Source organism: Hyla sarda, chromosome 1, assembly GCF_029499605.1.
Source record: "Hyla sarda isolate aHylSar1 chromosome 1, aHylSar1.hap1, whole genome shotgun sequence".
Lineage (NCBI taxonomy): Eukaryota > Metazoa > Chordata > Amphibia > Anura > Hylidae > Hyla > Hyla sarda.
This window is the reverse complement of record NC_079189.1, coordinates 535861424-535883459: the sequence shown is the minus strand read 5'-3', so window position 1 is coordinate 535883459 and position 22036 is coordinate 535861424. Positions and strand designations below refer to the sequence as shown.

Genomic DNA, 22036 nt, shown 5'->3' with positions numbered 1-22036 from the left:
TTCCTAACCATAACTGCTAGTGGCTCTATAAAGAGTGCAAATAATAAAGGTGATAGCGGACATCCCTGTCTTGAACCTCTTTTTAAAAATATCGTATTAGAAAATTTCCCATTAATACAAATTTATGCTATAGGAGCTGAGTAAACCGTTTTTATAGCTTTTAAGAATAAAGTGCCCAAACTAAATCTTTCCACCACCCCAAAGAGGAAGCCCCACTCCACCCTGTCGAACGCTTTGTTAACGTCCAAAGACAGAATGGAGCGGGGGTCCCCTCCACGTGTTTGAATATTAAGGAATGTCCTGTGTATATTAGCAAACATATTCCTACCTACCATAAAACCCCTCTGTTTTTCCCCTACAATCTCACCCAAAACCTTTTTTAATCTTCCTGCCCATATCTTTGCAAAAATGTTGTAATCCGTATTCAATAGTGATATAGGTCGATAATTCTCAATCTTTTCCCTGTCCCCCCCCCCTTCTTGGGGATCAATATTATCACTGCTTCAGACATCGAAGGGGTCATAGCTCCTCTTTCCAAGGATTCATTAATAATCTCCAACAAGCAGGGTAACAGAGACCCATGAAATCTCTTGTAAAAATCAAATGAGAACCCATCAGACCCTGGGGCAGAATTCCCCGCGCATGTTCTCAATGCTTCTTGGACTTCCCCCAAGCTGATCCCCTCATTCATCTTCCTCTTCCCCTCCTCATTTAAACTTGGTAGAGCTAAATTTTGTAAGAATGTTTTAATCTCCGATTCTGATTTTCCCCCCTCAGATTCATATAATGTTTGATAGTACTCCATCGCTATATTCCTTATCTCCTCTTGATCTGTTACTATCATTCCCTGCTTATTTTCTAAATTAGTAATTTCCGTATTTTCCCTTTGATTTTTTATTATACCAGAGAGCCACTTATTGGATTTCCCCCCTTCCACATACCGTTTTTGTCCCCAGAAAAAAATCCTATGTTGTGCCTTCTCAAGCACTAGCTCTTTATATTCTTTTTGAGCTTGTTCCAGTTTTTCCCAATTCTCATTTCGGACGTCCTTTGCATAAACTTCCTCTAATTTTTTAATCTGATCTACCAAATTGTCTTCTTTCCTCCTTACTTTCCTCCTAAACTGGGTAATATTTCGGATCAAAATCCCCCTCAGATATGCTTTCATAGCATCCCAAACCATAAATATATCGGCAGAACCTTTATTAGTGGCCCAAAACCATTTAATCTCCTCCTCTATACCCTTTGTCACGTCTTCCACCTCAAACCAATGCGGATTAATATTTCTATTCTTGTTCTGGGGGGGAACCTGATCTTCACAACCAAAACTATAGACCACCATGGAGTGATCAGACAGGCCCTTGGGTTCATAAACAATTTTTTTAATACCCCTTGCTCCACTATCATTGGTCAGAATCATATCGATGCGTGATGCAGTTTTATGGCTCAGATTGAAACAGGAAAAATTTTCTCGCAAAGGATTCAGGTTTCTCCATACATCTCTCCATCCTACTTCTTCACAAAAGTCTGCCAGGATATTCCTCCCCTCCCTCATTACTCCTCCTCTCCGGTCCCTTTTGTTATCCATTACCGAGTTAAAGTCCCCCATAATGTATAAATCTTTGTAATTTTTATCACTTAAGAAGTTCACCAGATTAACCAATACCTCTGTTTTGAAAGGGGAAGGAATATAAACAAATGCAAGAATAACTTGTACCATATTCCACACTACGTGGAGAAAAACAAATCTCCCTCTATCATCACAGCAAGCACTTTTAACCTGCATATTCATTTTACCGTGAATCAACACCGAGACCCCTGATGAGTAGTTTGTTCCAAACGAGTGGAATTCCTGAGCCGACCATTTCTTTTTAATTAAATGGACAGATTCTTTTGTTAAATGTGTTTCTAACAAACATACCACTGCAGGTAGATAATTTTTAACCCTATCCATGATAGCTACTCTTTTCTTTCTCTCCTTAATACCTCTAATATTCCATACTAGCACTTTACCTCTTTGGCTACCCTGGGTCTCCAAACACTTTTACTCCATCATCTCCACTTCTAACCGATTTCCAGGCTGTCTTCCCACCCCTCTTCCACCCTATCCCCCACATCAATCCGCTTCTATCCACGGATCCCTTCACTATTCACTTAACTCCTCCACTTCTCCCTCACCCCTCCACCCCGCCTTTTTTTTTTTAAAATATAATTAACCCCTTAAGAATGCAAGATGTAAATGTACGTCCTGGTGCGGTGGTACTTAACGCACCAGGACGTACATTTACGTCCTGTGCATAACCGCGGGCATCGGAGCGATGCCCGTGTCATGCGCGGCTGATCCCGGCTGCTGATCGCAGCCAGGGACCCGCCGGCAATGGCCGACGCCCGCGATCTCGCGGGCGTCCGCCATTAACCCCTCAGGTGCCGGGATCAATACAGATCCCGGAATCTGCGGCAGTGCGTGATTTAAATGAATGATCGGATCCCCGCAGCGTCCATTCAGAACGCTGCACGGAGGTCCCCTCACCTTCCTCCTTCCAGCTCCCGGCGTCTCCTGCCCTGGTCTGAGATCGAGCAGACCAGAGCAGAAGATGACCGATAACACTGATCTGTTCTATGTCCTATACATAGAACAGATCAGTATTAGCAATCATGGTATTGCTATGAATAGTTCCCTATGGGGACTATTCAAGTGTAAAGAAAAATGTAAAAAAATGTAAAAGTCAAAGTAAAAAAAAAGTGAAAAATCCCCTCCCCCAATAAAAAAGTAAAACGTCCGTTTTTTCCTATTTTACCCCCAAAAAGCGTAAAAAAAATAATTCAATAGACATATTTGGTATCGCCGCGTGCATAAATGTCCGAACTATTAAAATAAAATGTTAATGATCCCATACGTTGAACGCCGTGAACGTAAAAAAAAAAAGTCCAAAATTGCTACTTTTTTAATACATTTTATTTTAAAAAAATTATAAAAAATGTATTAAAAGTTTTTTATATGCAAATGTGGTATCAAAAAAAAGTACAGATCATGGCGCAAAAAATTTGCCCTCATACCGCCACTTATACGGAAAAATAAAAAAGTTAGAGGTCATCAAAATAAACGGATTATAAACGTACTAATTTGGTTAAAAAGTTTGTGATTTTTTTTAAGCACAACAATAATAGAAAAGTATGTAATAATGGCTATCATTTTAATCGTATTGACCCTCAGAATAAAGAACACACGTCATTTTTACCGTAAATTGTACGGTGTGAAAACGAAACCTTCCAAAATTAGCAAAATTGTGTTTTTCTTTTTCATTTCCCCACAAAAATAGTGTTTTTTGGTTGCGACATACATTTTATGATATGATGAGTTATGTCATTACAAAGGACAACTGGTTGCGCAAAAAACAAGCCCTCATACTAGTCTGTGGATGAAAATATAAAAGAGTTATGATTTTTAGAAGGCGAGGAGGAAAAAATGAAAACGTAAAAATTAAATTGTCCTTAAAGCGGTACTCCGCCCCTAGAAATCTTATCCCCTATCCAAAGGACAGGGGATAAGATGTGAGATCGCCGCGGTCCCGCTGCTGGGGACCCCTGGGATCCCCGCTGCGGCACCGTGCTATCATTACTGCGCAGAGCAAGTTCGCTCTGCACGTAATGATGGGCAGTACAGGGGCCGGAGCATCGTTACGTCACGGCTCCGCCCCTCGTGACATCATGGCCCGCCCCTTTCAATACAAGTCTATGGGAGGGGGCGTGGCGGTCGTCACGCCCCCTCCCATAGACTTGCATTAAGGGGATGGGCCGTGATGTCACGAGGGGCGGAGCCATGACGTCACGCTGCTCCGTCCCCCGTATCGCCCGTCATTACGCCCAGAGCGAACTCGCTCTGTGCTGTAATGATAGCGCAGTGCCGCAGCGGGGATCCCGGGGGTCCCCAGCAGCGGGACCGCGGCGATCTGACATCTTATCCCCTATCCTTTGGATAGGGGATAAGATGTCTAGGGGCGGAGTACCCCTTTAAGGCCAAAAGGGGTTAATAATCTTTTCAAAACTTTACAACCCCTGACTTTCCATCTATCTTCCCGCCTCTACTGAGGAAAGGAAAATTAGTGTTTTTCCATCATGAACCACCCTCAAACGGGCTGGAAATAACAATGAAAAAGCAATATTCAGAGTATGCAATCTCTTCTTAATGTCTCTATACTCCATTCTTTTCCTTTGAGTCTCTTTTGAAAAGTCCGGATAAAAAAAGACACCCGCACTCCCAACCTTAATTTTTCCCCTCTCCCTTGATAATTTCAATAGGGTGTCTCTATCTTTAGCACACATAAATTTTAGCAGTAAGGTCCTTGGCAGAGCTCCGGACGGTGGTTTGGTATATGGTATCCTGTGAGCTCTTTCTATAACATAATAAGTTGAAAAGGTCCGTTCTCCAAAAATGTCAGCTAGCCATTTTGTGCAGAAGGCAATGGCTAGCCGGAAGGCCAATAACTCTTACATTAGCCCTCCTTGATCTGTCCTCTAAATCTTCTATCTTCCTTTTTAAAAAACTATTTTCCTTTGTGAGTTCTTCCTGAGCTTTCTCAATGCTTTGTAGTTTACCGTCCATCTGGGGCACCATGTTCTCTATTTTCCCCACTCTTTCTTTCACCTTTTTTATATCTTCACGGATAAAACTCATGTCTGAGCTGAGACTGCCCACTTGTACTGTTAAATCTTCTAGTGCTTTAATATTTTTTTCCACACCCCTTAATATAGAAGTTAGTATAGAATTATTAACATCTTCCCTCTCTCCCTCCTCTGTTACTCCTTCCTCCTGAAGGGCTGCGTATCTAGAGCCATACATGCTGTCCCCATGTCTCTGTGTTCTAGTTTTTATTGTTTCTTTAGGTGATTGCCTGCTTCTCCTGTAACATTCCCGCCTGATCTCCTAGGCTGGATCTTGGGAGCCATATTAATTTGTTTTGGCTTTTATATGTTATACCCAAGGAAAACACCTGCACAGAGAAGAAGCAACAAAAAGTCCATGGTATTTCCTTACCTTTCCCACCCTTGAGGCCTGAAAATTCTAAAAAGTAATAGACTTACAGTTCCGTTGTTCAATTCTGTAGGCTCTAAGCTGTAAATCTTAATGCATACGTCCTGCAAAAAATCATACACCATTCATTAACAGAGAGTCACCAGCTCATCTTTCTTCAGTGGGTTATTTTATAGATTCAGACGGAGCAGTTCTTTTCAATATTCACCTCCTCCTCTCTACCGATGCCTTCAATTAACACGTTTTTGTTTAACATTGTGGGTGGCTGAAAATTCTTCCCCCCTCCGTACCCTATAAATCCATATACAGACATCATTTAGCATTTTTTTTTTAATCCGACATCAGGTAATCAACTTATATAATTAGTCATGCAGTCTGCAGATTATATTCACATATACTCTTAGCAACATTATCCATATAGAGGTGGGGTAGCTGGAGGATTATAAGGGATATAGAGATATAGGGGAGGGGGGGTCACTTGTTAGTTCCAAATCGCGAGGAAGCAATCGCAAGCGGTGCAAAGCAGCTTGGGGGATCACGTGAGCGGGCTTACCGCGAGACGGAAGACGCAAGCCGCCGGGCGCAATTCCCGGCCGGGAAGCAGCTGCCGGGATCAGCGCCAGGCTGGTGGGAAGAGACCAAGCGGCGGTGAGCTTGAATCCACTCCTCTTTACTGAGGTCTTTTGCAATAAAGTTTTTCTTGAGTGAAGGCTGGCCATGGCAGTCTATGAGAGTCTTGTTGTGTATACTTCCCCTCTCTGGCTACAGATGCCAGGATAAGCATGTGAGGACTTAATGAGAAATCTGGATGAGCTACTGTATTGAGAGCGGTGGGGGGGGGGGGAAGAGGTGTATTGGAGTTATCACAGATTTGGAACTAACAAGGATTATTGGAGGTTAGTTGGCGCAAGTGACACCATGACGAGAAAATTTTCCAAATTCTTCCATAAGCTTTTGTAGTAGCTTCAGATCTGGAGTGCTCAAGACCGCCCCTGAAAGCCCTTCTAAGTGTGGAAAGGACTGATCAACCTCCAGGCTGTCAGGTTGAACATTTGTAGGTTCGAGCAGCTGTGAGTGTCCTCTGACACTATTGCTTGCTCTGAGGGAAGCCTCCAAAATTGACCTTGACTCATTTGAATGAGTTGAATGAACCAAGCTCTTTTGGGCCAGTAATGGAATGATCACAGAGGCTTGGCTCTGCCTGATTTCCATCAATACCCTCAGAATCAAGGAAAAGGGAGGGAAGATGTAGGCCAGCCTGAACCTCCACAGGATTGAGAGAGCGTATACCGCCACAGGATTGTCTTCCCTGTAAAGGAGGCAGAATTTCTCCCCCTTGGCGTGGAACCTCTTTGCCATGAGATTGATCTCTGGCATACCCCACCTGAGCATGATCTGATGAAAGATGTCTGGATGGAGAGACCACTCTCCAGTTGGAAGACCCCTGCTCAGGTGGTCTGCTATGACATTGTGAGTTCCCCGAATATAAACGGCCGACAAAAGGGGTGAGGTTCAACTCGAGGCACGAGGAGACTTTGTGACCTCGTGCCTCCTTGTTTGTTGATGTACATTACAGCTGTCATGCTGTCTGATTGAACTCTTACCGCCTTCCCTTGAATCTGAGGTGCAAAATGGAATAGGGCCAATCTGATGGTTCTCATTTCAAGGAGATTTGACGATAGCATCTTCTCCCGGGTAGACCAGGTCCCCTGGAATTTCATGTCCAATAAGTGAGCTCCCCAGCCAACAAGGGATGCCTCTGTGGTAAGTATGATCCACACGGGTGTGATCAAAGACTTGCCGTCCTGAAGGTGTACCCACTGTCTCAGGGAGGACCGGACTTGAAGGGACAGGGAGTGCACAGAATTTAGTCCCACTGGACTGTGATCCCCCTTGGCTAATACTTCCGACTGAAGCGGACGTAGGTGCCACATTGCCCAAGGCACCGCCTCTCCGGTTGCTGACATTAGACCCAATATTCTCATTAGATAGCGAATTGTTACCTTCTTGGGAACTAAGAGAGATTGGGCTGTATCCTGTACCCGTAGTTTTCTTTTGGGAGTCAGATGAATTGTTATCGCTACAGAGTGCAGAATGAACCCCAGGAATTTCACTGAAGTGGCTAGTTGGAGATTGGATTTGTTTCAATTGATTATCCAGCCTAGCTGGTGAAGGAAGGATACAGCAATCTGAATATGTTGGGATAGGATCGCTTGAGAGGAGGCTTTGAGGAGCCAATCGTCTAGGTAAGGGGCTACAGATATACCCTGAAGTCTCAAAGCTGCCACCACGGAAACTACTACCTAGGTAAATGTGTGTGGGGCCAAAGAAATTCCAAACGGGAGGACAACAAACTAATACTGCCTTAGAATTCCCTGAATTTGAACAGCGATCCTTAAGAATCTTCTGGACCCAGGGTGGATGGGGATATGAAGATAAGCATCCTTGAGGTCCAAAGTTGCCAGGAAAATCCCTGGCATTAAAAGATTGACGACAGACTGGATCGTTTCCATATGGAAACGCTTGCGTCTTTTGTTACCTTCCAACAAACTTTTGTTTGTTGGAAGGTAGGAGTCTGGTCCTCACAAAATTGTCTGGAGGAACACTGTCCAACTCCACTCTGTAACTCTCTGAAATTATGTGAAGGACCCAAAGGTCCTGAATGTGAGTCTGCCAGGCAGACAAAAAAAATGCTGAAGGTGACCTCCGACAGGAAGTGAAAGAGAGGGGTGTTGAGAAAGAATGGGAGCACTGGCAAAAGTCCAAGAGCGTAGGAGAGGCCTGTAGTTAGGGCGCTCAGGACTTTCCGCCCTTGGAACCCATGGAGCGCCTAGCGCCCATTTTTTTGGGGCCCCCAATCTTTTTGGGTTTTGGCTTGGGAACCAGATCTGTTCCCATAATGCCTGCCTCGACCGCGAAAGGGCTAGTGAGGAAGAGATTTCCCTTTCCTATCAGACAGCCCCTCCGTTATACGGTCGAGTTCAGTCCCAAATAAAATGCCAGGCTCTTACACCATCGCCCACAAAGTGTGCTTGGAGGAGGTATCAGACCTCCAGGGCTTCAGCAACAAAGGGGCGACGGCCCGCAGAAGAAAGAGCCATAGTTATAGAGGCTAACTTCAATTGTTGAGGGGTGGCATCACACAAAGAAATCAATCGCAAGACTAGTCGTCTTGCAAAAGGCCAGGATGTCATTCCTAGAAACCCCATGGTCTAGGTCGGCTGGGATCTGAGAGAACCTAGCTCTAAGAAATTTGGCAACCTCAGTGGAGGCTATAGCCGCAGAAGCAGAAGTCGAGGCAGACGAAAAAGCCTGCCTAAAGGCGCAGTCAGCCTTGCGGTACATGGGATCCTGAAGGCTGGAGCCATCATCGGAAGGAACCATGGTCCCCTTGGATGACTTGTGGCCAAATCCACCTTAGGAACAGGACCCCAAGAAGACACCTGGTCTTCCAGCATCGGAAATATGCTCTTAAATTGCTTGGTAAGAATGGGACATTTCACCAGCTTCTTGCACTCAGTCTTCAAAGACAAGAGGGAATCATCTGCTTTCAAGGCCCTAGGCCCCTTAGAGGCAGATGTAGAGGCTTCACCCCACCAGCATCATGGTCCCCCTACCTGATGGACCTACTCAGCCGCTGGGTTTTCTAAGGAAAAAGCAGATATTGAAATGTATCTTCTTCTTCTGAGGATGAAGATTGAGAATCCTAATGGGCTGCTTCTCCAGACACCACCATTGACCTGGGAGGTGAAGATGGTTTAGCACGCTTAGATGATACCAGCTGTTTCAACACTTCTATGGAGGCCCCCATCATATTCATAATAGAAGACACAAAGTCCTTCACCCACATGACCATATCCTGCATGGTCGGTTCTTGCTGGGCTTGACATCTAGCACGGCAGGACGGGCAACAGGAAAATTGGTAATTATCCTCTAATAGTGCCTGACAGTCATGGCACTGGAGATGTTTTCTCTTAGAGGTCGCTTTTTTAGCGGGCGTCTCCCGGGGGCTGTCAGCAGAAGACATGATCTGAAAAAGAGCATTTAGATTGGAAGGGAGAGAAAGAGAGAGGTTAAACTTATACCCGAAGAAAAAAATTCACTTTACCAAATGGAAAGCTACAAAAGCAACAAACGTCACATGAAGGAAGCACTATAGCAAAGGCTATGCAAACTGAAAGCAGTACTTGGACAAAAGTCAAAGCACCACCGCTCCAGGAGACCTTAAGCCTGCACTGGCTGGCTTAAGAAGTCTCCTGGGCGCCAAACACCTAAGCTCCGCCCCAAATGGGCAAAATCAGAAAATAAAATTTATTATTTCAAGTATTAGTAAAAAACAAATAGCCATTAATAGGAAAAAAGGGTGGATTGAAACTAACAACCCCTGTGAAAAGCGAGCAGAAACTACAGTAGTAACTCGCAAAAACCTCCAACCAAAGGACTGGAAGTGACAACAGCCATGAGGCCGCGCCACCCCGCCCCCTCCCGGAGCAAAGAGCGCACATGAGGAGGAAGCCAGGAGGAACAGCCCCACCGCCGGCAGAGAGCGCTCACAAAATGAAACCAGGTGGCAGCGTTGCCAGAGAAAGAAATGGAAAAGAACATCAAAAAGAAAAGTGGGGTCAGGAAGACCCCTGAGGTATGTCAGGGAGACCCAGGTAGAAAGGCACAAGGTCCAGGATACTGGACACCACCAGTCAGAACCTGTCCAAAGGATAGAAAAAACACAAGGGGCGGGGGCATTCTTTCCCTATATGTATGGGGGGGGGGAGGGTCTAATTACACATTTAATTAAGAGGTTGTCAACAAAATTTCCACCGGTCCTAGCCAGTCCACAGGGGCAGAATACCCCACTCTGTGCCACTGGTTAGGATATAAGGGAAACTGTATATATGCAACATGTGATGCTACCCTTACTTAAAGGGGTATTCCAGGAAAAAAAAAAATTTCTATATAAACTGGCTCTAGAAAGTTAAACAGATTTATAAATTACTTCTATTAAAAAAATCTTAATCCTTTCAATAATTATCAGCTGCTGAAGTTGAGTTGTTTTCTGTCAGGCAACAGTGCTCTCTGCTGACATCTCTGCTTGTCTCGGGAACTGCACAGAGTAGAAGAGGTTTGCTATGGGGATTTGCTTCTAAACTGGGCGGTTCCCGAGACACGTGTCATCAGAGAGCACTTAGACAGAAAAGAACAACTCAAATTCATCAGCTCATAAGTACTGAAAGGATTAAGATTTTTTAATAGAAGTGATTTACAAATCTGTTTAACTTTCTGGAGCCAGTTGATATATAATAAAAAGTTTTTTCCTGGATAACCCCTTTAAAGAGTACCTGTCATGATCTTGTAAAATTTAATAATCCTCACAGTTCACTGCCCCTATCATGATAAACAGCCTGTTACCTTTATTTTTATTATTTTCTAGTTTTCTACCATGATATCACTGTATTTTCTGCTCAGTCAGATTCACAGATTGGGAACGGGCGTAACCCAGCAAGCGTGCCATCATCTAAAGCCATACAGGGGAGAACTTCCTCCCTCACTCTGCTACACACAGCCTAGAACAGATCAGTGTGAGATGAGCTCTGAATGGCTAAGGCTTCAACCCCCCCTCAGCACTCCAGGTAGGACAAGTAGGGAGACACCTCATGGCAGCTTTTTTTAAACACAAATTAAACATAGAAAACTTTTTTTAAAACAAGGTACATTAGAAAGATTTTTTATTTACCATAAGGAGTGCAATAGTAAAAATTTGTTTTAATTAGAGTGCCCATTTAAACTTAAAGTCACCATTAAAAACATTATAGTCATCAGAAAGTACAGGCAGATAATAGTTCAGAAAGGACAGGCATATAATATATGCACAGTTGTCATAGATGCCCAGGTTTGCTCAAGATCTGACATACTTTTTTACAGCATCTTACATTATTCTTATAGGGAGAACAAGGTGGGGTTCATGGATTGTACAAGTCTCCCTAGCGTTAGAGGAGAGGGAAGGGAGACAGGGGGGGGGGGGGGGGCAGCGGTCGGCTGTTTGTATAGATGTTACATTGTGGCCCAGTGCTTATACATCTGCTGAGTGATTCCTGTAAGATTTCTTTACTAGCCCTGACTGTTAAAGTGTCTATGGTTGGGTAAACCTAGCAAAGTTAGAGCACAGTCAAGTTATTGTGGTGGCCCAGTACAGGAGTAGCACCCCTGTACCCTTGCTGCCTTGTCAGTGAGTGAGCTTTGGCCCCCCCTGTACTTGTGTCTTATGTATCATCTTATGTGCCTATGTTATTTAGTGTAATGTGCATATATTGTTGTATGCCTTTAAGTATTATTGTCATGTGATTGTAACCAGGGAAGGCACCAGTGACCATGTGACCTACAGGGTGACCGATGGGACCCCTCCAGAGTCTCCCCATATAAGCCCTGGGTGGAGCTAGTTCAGTCTCTTTTCCTGCTTAGCTGAGTGAGGTCAAGTCCTGAGAGAGTTTCTGGTGTCCTAAGAAGGCCTGGTAACCTACAAACGGGGTGAAGTCTGTCATAGTCAGTCCAAGTCAAGTCTGTCTCAAGTCAGCGTGGCCCTGCATCAAATTGTCCAAATCCACTGTCTTCAGGGTACCACATGTGAAAGTCAAAACCTGGTAATCTACAAACCGGGTGAAGTCTGTCATTGTCAGTCCAAGTGTTTTTTCTGGCATTTTTACTGGTGTGTGGAAACAGACAATTTTGTACCCTGTGGCAGTTTTTTCACTGTCTTCAGGGTACCACAGGTGAAAGTCAAAACCTGATAAGCTACAAATGGGGTGAAGTCTGTCATAGTCAGTCCAAGTCAAGTCTGTCTCAAGTCAGCGTGGCTCTGTATCAAATTGTCCAAATCCACTATACACTAAGTCCCAGCAAGCCCTGTGGTCTCTGAAGTCACTGGTCAGCTCCTTGGGCTTAGCCAAGCTGTATAGACTGATACACCTGTCTGACTCAGTAAAGCTACCTTTGTTCCGTAACTTGGCGCCGGAGTCATTATTGCCCCCATGCCTAGCCCAGGATCCAGGGGTATACCTTTGGGTGGTGTAGAGGTAAAACCCTGCCCTAGCATCACGAACACAAGGGGTTAATGCTATCTGCCCCTAGGGTAATTCCATCTGCCCTCAGCACAGCCTCACCACATTAAAAAAGTGATTTATTGTAATTATTGATTTATGTTTCCATAGGCAAAGACTTCATTGAATAGAACAATGTATGAAGATACAAACTCAAAGAGCCCCTGTTCTGTTAATCTTGACAAACTTCTTGAGGATTTTTCACAGATAGAGAAGGTAAATACTGAGATGAACCGTAACATGTTTTTTTTTTTTAGTTTTTTGTCTTTTTACTTTTTAAGGATATATATTTGTATACAGATTTTTTTTATTTTTATATATTTTTTTGTTTAGGGTACTCCAGATTTGCAATTCTGTATAACTTTCTTCCACTAGTTGATCAAGTTTTCATTAAATTCATTAAATTTGATAACCAACACTGCAGTTGGTATCCATCACCCAAAAATATATGAGGTATACTGATTTAACTTGATGCTGCTGTATAGAATTGCACAGTCTGCTGCCAGGTATTACAACATATATCAGCCCTATGGAGGCCAAAAGGACCCATCCTTTGGCCTCCGTTTGTTTAATAGGGCATATGGACAGGGCTAGATTAAGACTGTCTGGAAGACGGAGCACTTCATTATGATGGCATCATGCCCTCTAAAAATAATACTACCACACACTGTGTCTTCCTTAGTGTGCACAGAGCAGCAGCATCCCATTGAAAACAAGCAAAATTCTGCTGGCGGAAGTTCGTAGTGTGGACGAGCCCTAATTCCCCCAGACCCTTTTTCCCCCAGACCCCTAAGTCCTCCTCCAGACTCCTGCTCCCAGAGACCCCTAAGGATAGGTTTCCCCCTTTTTTTACCTGCGAAAAAACACAGAAAAACTGCTACTGCTTTTTCCTGTGTAATGGTAATTTTTTGGAATTTTTTTCTTGTGCTTTTGCCTTCTCTGGAAACTTAGCCTTAGTCCTCCCCTGGTCCTTAAAGGGGTACTCCACCCCTAGACATCTTATCCCCTATCCAAAGTATAGGGGATAAGATGTCTAGGGGTGGAGTACCCCTTTAAGTCCCCCCCTTCAACACTCCTGGTCCTTCTCCACTATTCCACTTTTCTGCACCCCCTACCCCCCCCCTCAGTCCCCTTCACACTCCTCTGCCCCCTTTACCAAACCCACACTTACCTTACCTCACCCCCCCCCCCCCCAAACAACCTCACTTCAGCCCCCCATGCCCTCCTGGTCCTTCTCCACTACACTTTTCTCCACCAACCCCACCCCCAGTTCCCCCGCATTAGGTTGTAGTTCCCCCACAGCAGGTTGCAGTTCCCCTGCATTAGTTTGTAGTCCCCCCACATTACGTTGGCAGTGTCCCCCACAGACATACAGCCTCCAGTCATATACAGTGTATGGCTGGAGAACTGTATGTCTGTGTACTGCCCCACTTCAGTGCTCCGACCACCGCTCCTCTGGTCCGGGGTCATGATCTATTGCTATGGCCTAGGGGCCATAGCAGCAGGTCCCGGGACCGGAGGAGCGGTGGTCAGAGCACTAAAGATGACGTGCAGGTAACTTACCATGCGTGCATCCTCGTTGCTCCGCTCCTATGGGCGCACGCACGGGACGTTAGTGATGTCCCTGCGTGCGCTACCTCCCTGCATTTTTAAAGTTATTGCGGGGCCACAGAAAGGTAACCGGGACATCCTTGTGTCCCGAAAAGATCTTTCAGGACACAGGGATGTCCTGCTGAATGTGAGGGGGAGAGGGGGAATTACAGTATTTATCTGCGTATAACACGCACTGGCATATAACACGTACCCTCATTTTCACAGGAAAATTTGAGGGGAAAAAAATAAATGTAAAATAAATGACTTGGAAGCTCTGAACTATATGCCTCATCATCCCACCAACTTTTATTCCCCTTGATCCCCAGTTTGCCCCCCCTCCTTCCTCCCCCTTTTATCAGCCGCTGTGCCATATTTAACCCCCCCCCCCCGGTCTCCTTTCCCGTGTTTTCCCCTGCTCATCATTCTCCCCCCCCCCCTCCTGGTCATCATTCCCCGCCTGCTCATCATTCCCCGCCTGCTCATCATTCTCCCCCCCCCCCCCCTGCTCATCATTCTCTCCCCCCGCTCATCATTCTCCCCCTGCTCATCATTCTCCCCCCTGCTCATCATTATCCCCCCCTGCTCATCATTATCCCCCCTGCTCATCATTACCCCCCTGCTCCTCATTACCCCCCTGCTCATCATTACCCCCCCTGTTCATCATTACTCCCCCTGCTCCCCCCCCCTGCTCATCATTCTCCCCCCTGCTCATCATTCTCCCTCCTGCTCATCATTCCCCCCTGCTCTTTATTACCCCCTCTGCTCATCATTAACCCCCCCCTGCTCATTATTACCCCCTGCTCATCATTACCCCCCCTGCTCATCATTACTCCCCCTGCTCCCCCTGCTCATCATTCTCCCTCCTGCTCATCATTCCCCCCTGCTGATTATTACCCCCCCTGCTCATCATTAACCCCCCTGCTCATCATTAACCCCCCTGCTCATCATTAACCCCCCTGCTCATTAATAAACCCCCTGCTCATCATCCCCCCTGCTCATCATCCCCCCTTGCTCATCATTTCCCCCCCTGCTCATCATTCCCCCCTGCCCATCATTACCCCCCCTGTTCATCATTCTCCCTGCTCATCATTCTCCCCCCCCCGCTCATCAATACCCCCTGCTCATCATTCTCCCCCCCCTGCTCCCCCCTGCTCATCATTCTCCCCCCTGCTCATCATCCCCCCCTGCTCCCCCCCTGCTCATCATTCTCCCCCCTGCTCATCATTCTCCCCCCTGCTTATCATTCTCCCCCCTGCTCATCATTCCCCCCCTGCTCCCCCCCTGCTCATCATTCTCCCCCCTGCTCATCATCCCCCCCCTGCTCCCCTCCTGCTCATCATTCTCCCCCCTGCTCATCATTCTCCATCCTGCTTATCATTCTCCCCCCTGCTCATCATTCCCCCCTTGCTCATCATTCCCCCCCTGCTCATTATTCCCCCCCTGCTCATCATTAACCCCCCCTGCTCATCATTAACCCTTCCCTGCTCATCATTAACCCCCCCTGCTCATCATTAACCCCCCCTGCTCATCATAAACCCCCCCTGCTCATCATTACCCCCCCTGCTCATCATTAACCCCCCTGCTCATCATTAACCCCCCTACTCATCATTAACCCCCCCTGCTCATCATTCTCCCCCCCCTGTTCCCCCCCTGCTCATCATTCTCCCCCCTGCTCATCATTCTCCCCCCTGCTCATCATTCTGCCCCCTTGCTCATCATTCCCCCCGTGCTCATTATTACCCCTCCCGCTCATCATTACCCCCCCCCCCGCTCATCATTACCCCCCCTGCTCATCATTACCCCCCCTGCTCATCATTAACCCCCCTGCTCATCATTAACCCTTCCCTGCTCATCATTAACCCCCCCCTGCTCATCATAAACCCCCCCTGCTCATCATTACCCCCCCTGCTCATCATTAACCCCCCTGCTCATCATTAACCCCCCTACTCATCATTAACCCCCCTGCTCATCATTCTCCCCCCCTGTTCCCCTCCTGCTCATCATTCTGCCCCCTGCTCATCATTCTGCCCCCTGCTCATCATTCTGCCCCCTTGCTCATCATTCCCCCCGTGCTCATTATTACCCCCCCCGCTCATCATTACCCCCCCCTGCTCATCATTACCCCCCTGCTCATCATTACCCCCATGCTCATCATTAACCCCCCTGCTCCTCATTAATCCCCCCTGCTCCTCATTACCCCCTTGCTCATCATTAACCCCCCCTGCTCATCATTAACCCTCCTGCTCATCATTAACCCCTCTGCTCATCATTCCCCCCCCCCACCTGCTCATCATTACCCAGCCCGACCCCCTCTCTCATCATTTCCCCCACTGCCAATCATTCCCCCCATCATTGCTCCTCCCTCTTCCTCCTTTTTTTATATTTCCTTACCTGGCCGCGCTCGGCAGGCTCAAGTGATGCGTTGGGTCTTGTGGGCTGTGAGAGTGACGTCTCCTGCGGCTCCTCTACACAGCGTCGGGGACGTCACCCGTCATTTCCTGCAGCGCTGGGGTGTAATGAAGAAATCTGTGCCCTGCAGGAAATGAGTGACGCCCCTGACCCTGTGCAGAGGAGCCGCAGGAGACGTCACTCGTCACAGCCCACATGACCCGACGCATCACCTGGGCCTGCAGAGCGCGGCCAGGTAAGGAAATATGAAATATAGAAAAAGCAGGAGGAATCCGGGGCGGGCCCACAGGAGCCGCCACTGGTCACTGTTTTAAAGTGGCCGCAGCCGGGCTATCGTGGGGCCCTGATCCGCTACTGAGCAGCCCGCAGGGATGTCCCGAATGTGACGGGGCCCCCTGCGGGCACGGGGCCCGGAGCAGGTGCTCCATGAGCGCCAATGATGATCCGGCCCTGCATATGGATACATTTTACATATGTGATGTGAGCTTTTTCAGAATATATACCAAGCATACCCACAGTGTAAGCGACATGAGTGATAACAGCTAATGCAGCTTATTTTCTAATGCATATGTTCATACAAAGAAATATAGAAGGTATCGTAAGATTTAGCCCATCTAGTCTGCCCAATACGATGCTCTTTTTTTATTCAGCATAAAATTGGGAGCATTTACAGTATTTGTATGCACCATTTTGTCCTATAACAGAATGCTTTCTCATTGTGCAGACATTTGCAGAGGTTAATGGAAATAATAACCTGCTTGAAATCCAGCTGGAGAAACGGAGCCGAATGTGGAAAATTAGTCAGACAAAACAACTGAGCCTGGCAGAAGGTTTGATGATGATGATGATACTATAACGCTGTAGTGTCCTGGAAACTGGTACTTCTCAGTACTTCAGCAGCTGTATCTCTCTGGTTTGTCTTTTTCATCCAGGAGTACCTGTCATACTTGACACACTAGAATGCACTTAGTGCAGAACTAGATGGCTAGCAATATAACTTCTTAGAGTCTTTTAACAAATATGCCAACTTGTATTAGTCCACTATGTTTAAATATAGAAGTACATGTTTTTTGATAAAAATACTTTTGTTTTTTAAAGGGATATTACCAAAGCTAGAATGTTATGGTCAGAAGCATAACTGTAGGTGGTGCGGAGAGTATGGTTGCGCCAGAATCCTAGAGGCTGGGGAGGGGGCCATACATTCTCTCATACTTATATGGGGAGGCCAGTACTATAACTAAAACATTATCGTTTGGACCCCTGTTACAGATTTTGCACTGGGGCCCAGAATCTTTAAAGGGGTACTCCGCTGCCCTGCTTCCGAAGCTCCGCTCCCCAGCATCCGGAAGTTTATTGTTCCGAACGCTATGTGCAGGTTTCCGTGTTCAGGGCCGCCCCCTTCCCATAGACTTTTGTTGAGGGGGCGGGCGTGACATCACAAGGGGGCGGGGGTGACATCACAAGGGGTGGCCCTGAACACGGAAGCCCGCACACAGCGTTCGGAACAATAAACTTCCGGACGCTGGGGAGCAGAGCTCCGGAAGCAGGGCAGCAGAGTACCCCTTTAAGGTAAGAATCCAGCCTGTTGGAGACCCATAGATGTATTTTGCTATTTGTACACAGGCTAATAGCATACTGCCATATGCCACTATATTAGTCTGGGTTCACATATGATGTTTTTGTCAGTACTTGAATTTTTTTGTGTGTGTCTGTGATCCATTCCTGGTTTGGGCTAAAAAATATACAAAAATATGATGTATTAACACAGCATTTAATTCAAAATAGAAATCTACCGTAAATAAAAAAATCTTCTAATGAGATTACAAAAAGATAAATGAAATAAAAGTAATGTAAAAAAAAAAATTTACAGTAAGTTAGCTTTCACTATTAGAAATACAACATTAAAGGGTGATTTGGTTTAAATAAAAACTAATTAGAGTCTGCTAGGGGTTGTACAAGAATGCCATGTTCACACAGTAAAATTTCCGTGCGGAATTCCGCTAAAGAATTTTGCCAGAAATTTACTGTCCATTGATTTCAATGGGATTCTGCAGTCCCATTTGAGCACACAGACATTTTGCTACAATTCCAGTGGAATTCTGCAATTCCGTTCAGCAAGCTTTGCTGAACGGCATTTGTGCGAAATTGTGGAAATTTCACCATGTGAACATAGCCGCATGCACTCCTTGCCAAGTCCCCCGGATTTAGGGCCAATTCACACTACATATTTTTCAAGCAGAACTTTCGCTCCTGACTTCCGCTGCTTTCAATGGGATTCTGCTGCACCATTTGTGGAATTTCCACAGCGGACCATCCACTGCAGAAATTGCAGACCCCAGACTCCGCCAAAAGAATGAGCATGTTCATTCTTTCGATGGAATGCCCTTTAGATATATTGCCATTTCCAAGCAGTCCTAGTACCAGCTTGTTCTGCCGGCATCCGCTACAGATGGATTTCGTAGTGTGAATGAACCCTTAGTGACTGTTTGCAGAGACATTTTGATACATATTTTCATTATAACATTAGCAGACTGCCGTGTAAGGCTGCACTCTTGGAAGCTGCTTACTTCAGGTTTAGTGTCTATTTAGGATGTGCATATAGTTAATAAAGACAAAGCTAATTGCCTGAAATGTATCTCTTTATTCTGTTAATGCGCAGAGTGCACCGCTTTACAAGAGGTCATCAAAGGTCTGCAGGAAACCATTGAATTACAATTCAGCATGAGAGGTAAACAACTTCACTGAGATTACTATTGTGTTCATCATCCAATTACAGTACTAGTACCATGGTAATGACATTAATACACTCATACAGTCATTTCTATCATGTTTTTAATATAAGGCTGGTATAAAACACAGTATTTTAGTCAGTATTTTGGTCTTTTTTTTTTTTTTTTTGCCAGAACGAGGAGCAGAACTAATACAGATCAAAACTATAGTAAGGCTAGGTTTCCACTTGTTTTTTATTTTTATTTTTTTTTACACCTAAAAAAAACGCCAGCAAAAACGCCATAAAAACTGCTACAGCTTTTTCCTGCGTTTTAGCAGTTTTTCTGGCGTTTTTACTGGTGTGCGGAAACAGCCAATTTTGTACCCTGTAAGGCAGTTTTTTCACTCTCTTCATTTACCACTCTGTGGGTCGGATGCTGAGTGCCTTGTTCACGGGAGTGATGTACAGCATCACTATTCACCTCTGCCAGCCGTATAGTATACAGGGGTGCATAGTGTACCCGTGTATACTATACAGGAGCTAGCAATCCTGTCACTATACTGACAGGACTCCCTGCTCCTATATCCTCTTTGAGCGGTATACAGTATATACAGCTATCTATAGATAGCTGTATATAGTGTAGACTGCCCAAAGGGTTAACCTACACTGTCCAGCAGTGTAAGTTAACTCTTTCCTTGCTGGGCTGGTGCATAGCGCTCAGCTCAACAAGGGGTTAAGTGAGCCAGCACTGTATATACTGTATACACATTGCAGGCTCACTGTAGGACATATATCTACTGCTCAGCATCGGCTGTTCTCCCAGCTCTGTAGCCAAGCTGAGTCCCGAAATTGACATCAGGACGAACGCATCGGGTGTCAGGAGGAGTGACATCTGCTGTGATCTGTCCCTTATTGCAGGTACTACTGCTCCCAACATGGAGCACATTCTGCTCCATGTTAGGAGCTGTAGTACCTGCATTAATAGACAGATCACAGCGAGTGTCACTCCTGACACCCGCTGTGATCCTCCTGTATAATGTATAGATACTGGTAGCCGCTCTTCTATGGTCCCCTGCACTGACGTATATACACCTATTCATATTTCCCAGAGAGAGTTGTGATTGGCTGAAACCATCTGGCCAATCACAGCTCTCTGAGGGAAATATGAATAGGTATATATATATATATATATATATATATATATATATATATATGTCAGTGCAGGGGACCATAGAAGAGCGGCCGCATCTATACATTATACAGAAGGATCGCAACAGACCCCGGGCAATCTGTCAATTAGTACAGGTACTGCTACTCCCATCATGGAACAGTGTGTTCCATGCTGGGAGTAGTAGTACTACCTAAAAAATATTTTTTTTAAAGTGAAAAAGATACACACACACTACATTTTTATTATTGTCGGCTACATTTTTAGTGCCTTGCCCGCCCACATAAATTGACCCCTGTTTAAAAATTAATACAAATTTTGTTATAAAAAAGATACATTTTGTTAAATACAATTTTTTCCATCACTACTGTATCTTTTTTATTATTTTTTTAAATGGTACCCTATGAAATTTTAATAAGTCAAAAAAAGAACAAAAACTGCTTGCAGAAACGCCAAAGTTAAAATACACATGGCGTTTTTCTTGGCGTTTCTTCTCTCCCATAGACTGGGAGGAAAAAACTCCAAAGTCTTAACAAGAGGTCATTTTTTTTTAAACTACCAAGGAGCCCAGTGAATATGGCATTTTGCAGTTAACTATTGACTTGCAGCTAACATCTGGCCGCAGCGTTTTTTCACAAAAGAAAACGCCATGCGGCAGAATGGGTTTTTTTTATTGGCGTTTTAGCCAACAACAAAAAACAAGTGGAAACCTAGCCTAAAAAAGATTTGTACCTTTTCATGTCTTTTGGACCCACTCCTGGTTTTGGCTAAAATAATGACCTAAATACTATGTGTGAACCCAGCCGAATGGGGCATCACTATAAGCTATAACATAAACTATCATACACCATTCAAGAACAAACTGAAGGTCCAGCGCAGCTTTTCACAGGTATGCGGCTTTATTGTGTCATACACATATCACACAGGACATACAGGAAGGTGACGCATTTCGGCCGGTGGCACCCGGCCTTAGTCATACAAAGGTAAGAGCACCATGTTTTCCCTTTTATAAGGAGGGGGGGTCACACCTGATGATAAAATTGCAAGGCTATCCTCCCTCCCACCAAGGGAAGTTTACAATAGTAATACAAATTGTGTACCATAGGGTAAAATATCCCAAAATTTTAAAATTTAATATTTTAATATTATAAACTGAAGAATAATGTTTGTGATGAAATAGATAAAAAATTTAAATAATACCATTGTAACAAAAAATCATAGTTTGTTTAAATCCATCCAATATCCATATAGAAAACAATAATGTATAATAGTAATAAATGTATGCGTTAGGTAAACTTATTTTTACATATTTTCTGGCATCATGTATAAATAAACATAGATTCAAAATTAAGCCAATATATTTGTCAAAGAAGAAAAACCGCATACGTATGAATATAAGTCTGAATATGTATCTATATAAATGTATGGCAAAAATTAAACTCATATATGGAGTAAAACAACAACATGGTATGTAGGAGGAAACTAGGGAATACGGGAAGGACAGACAAGAAAGGACTTTGACAAATATATTGGCTTAATTTTGAATCTATGTTTATTTATACATGATGCCAGAAAATATGTTAGAAAAAAGTTTACATAACGCTTACATTTATTACTATTATATATTATACATTATTGTTTTCTATATGGATATTGGATGGATTTAAACAAACTATGATTTTTTGTTACAAAGGTATTATTTTAATTTTAATCTATTTCATCACAAACATTATTCTTCAGTTTATAATATTAAATATTATCATCAGGTGTGGCCACACAGGTGCGTCCCCCTCCGCCGGGCTCTCCCCCCCTCCCCCCTCATTATAAAAGGGAAAACATGATGCTCTTACCTTTGTATGACTAAGGCCGGGTGCCACCGGCCGAAATGCGTCACCTTCCTGTATGTCCTGTGTGATATGTGTATGACACAATAAAGCCGCATACCTGGGAAAAGCTGCGCTGGACCTTCTGTTTGTTCTTGATTGCTACGAGGTGAATTCGCACCTGTCCGTGCTGCAGCGGGTCTATGCCGG

General features: G+C 44.8%; 1 protein-coding gene across 5 annotated transcripts in view; it reads left to right on the top strand.

Moving 5' to 3' along the window:
* The window catches only part of CCDC152 (coiled-coil domain containing 152), a 100558-nt gene that overhangs the window by 27035 nt on the left and 51487 nt on the right, over nt 1-22036 (top strand). For all 5 annotated transcript variants that reach the window (XM_056540785.1, XM_056540778.1, XM_056540768.1 and 2 more), the window contains exons 2-4: nt 12235-12339; nt 16850-16955; nt 18785-18853. In XM_056540785.1, the coding sequence (XP_056396760.1) occupies nt 12259-12339; nt 16850-16955; nt 18785-18853 (256 nt within the window). In that variant the 5' untranslated portion in view covers nt 12235-12258. The remainder of the gene's footprint in view (nt 1-12234; nt 12340-16849; nt 16956-18784; nt 18854-22036) is intronic.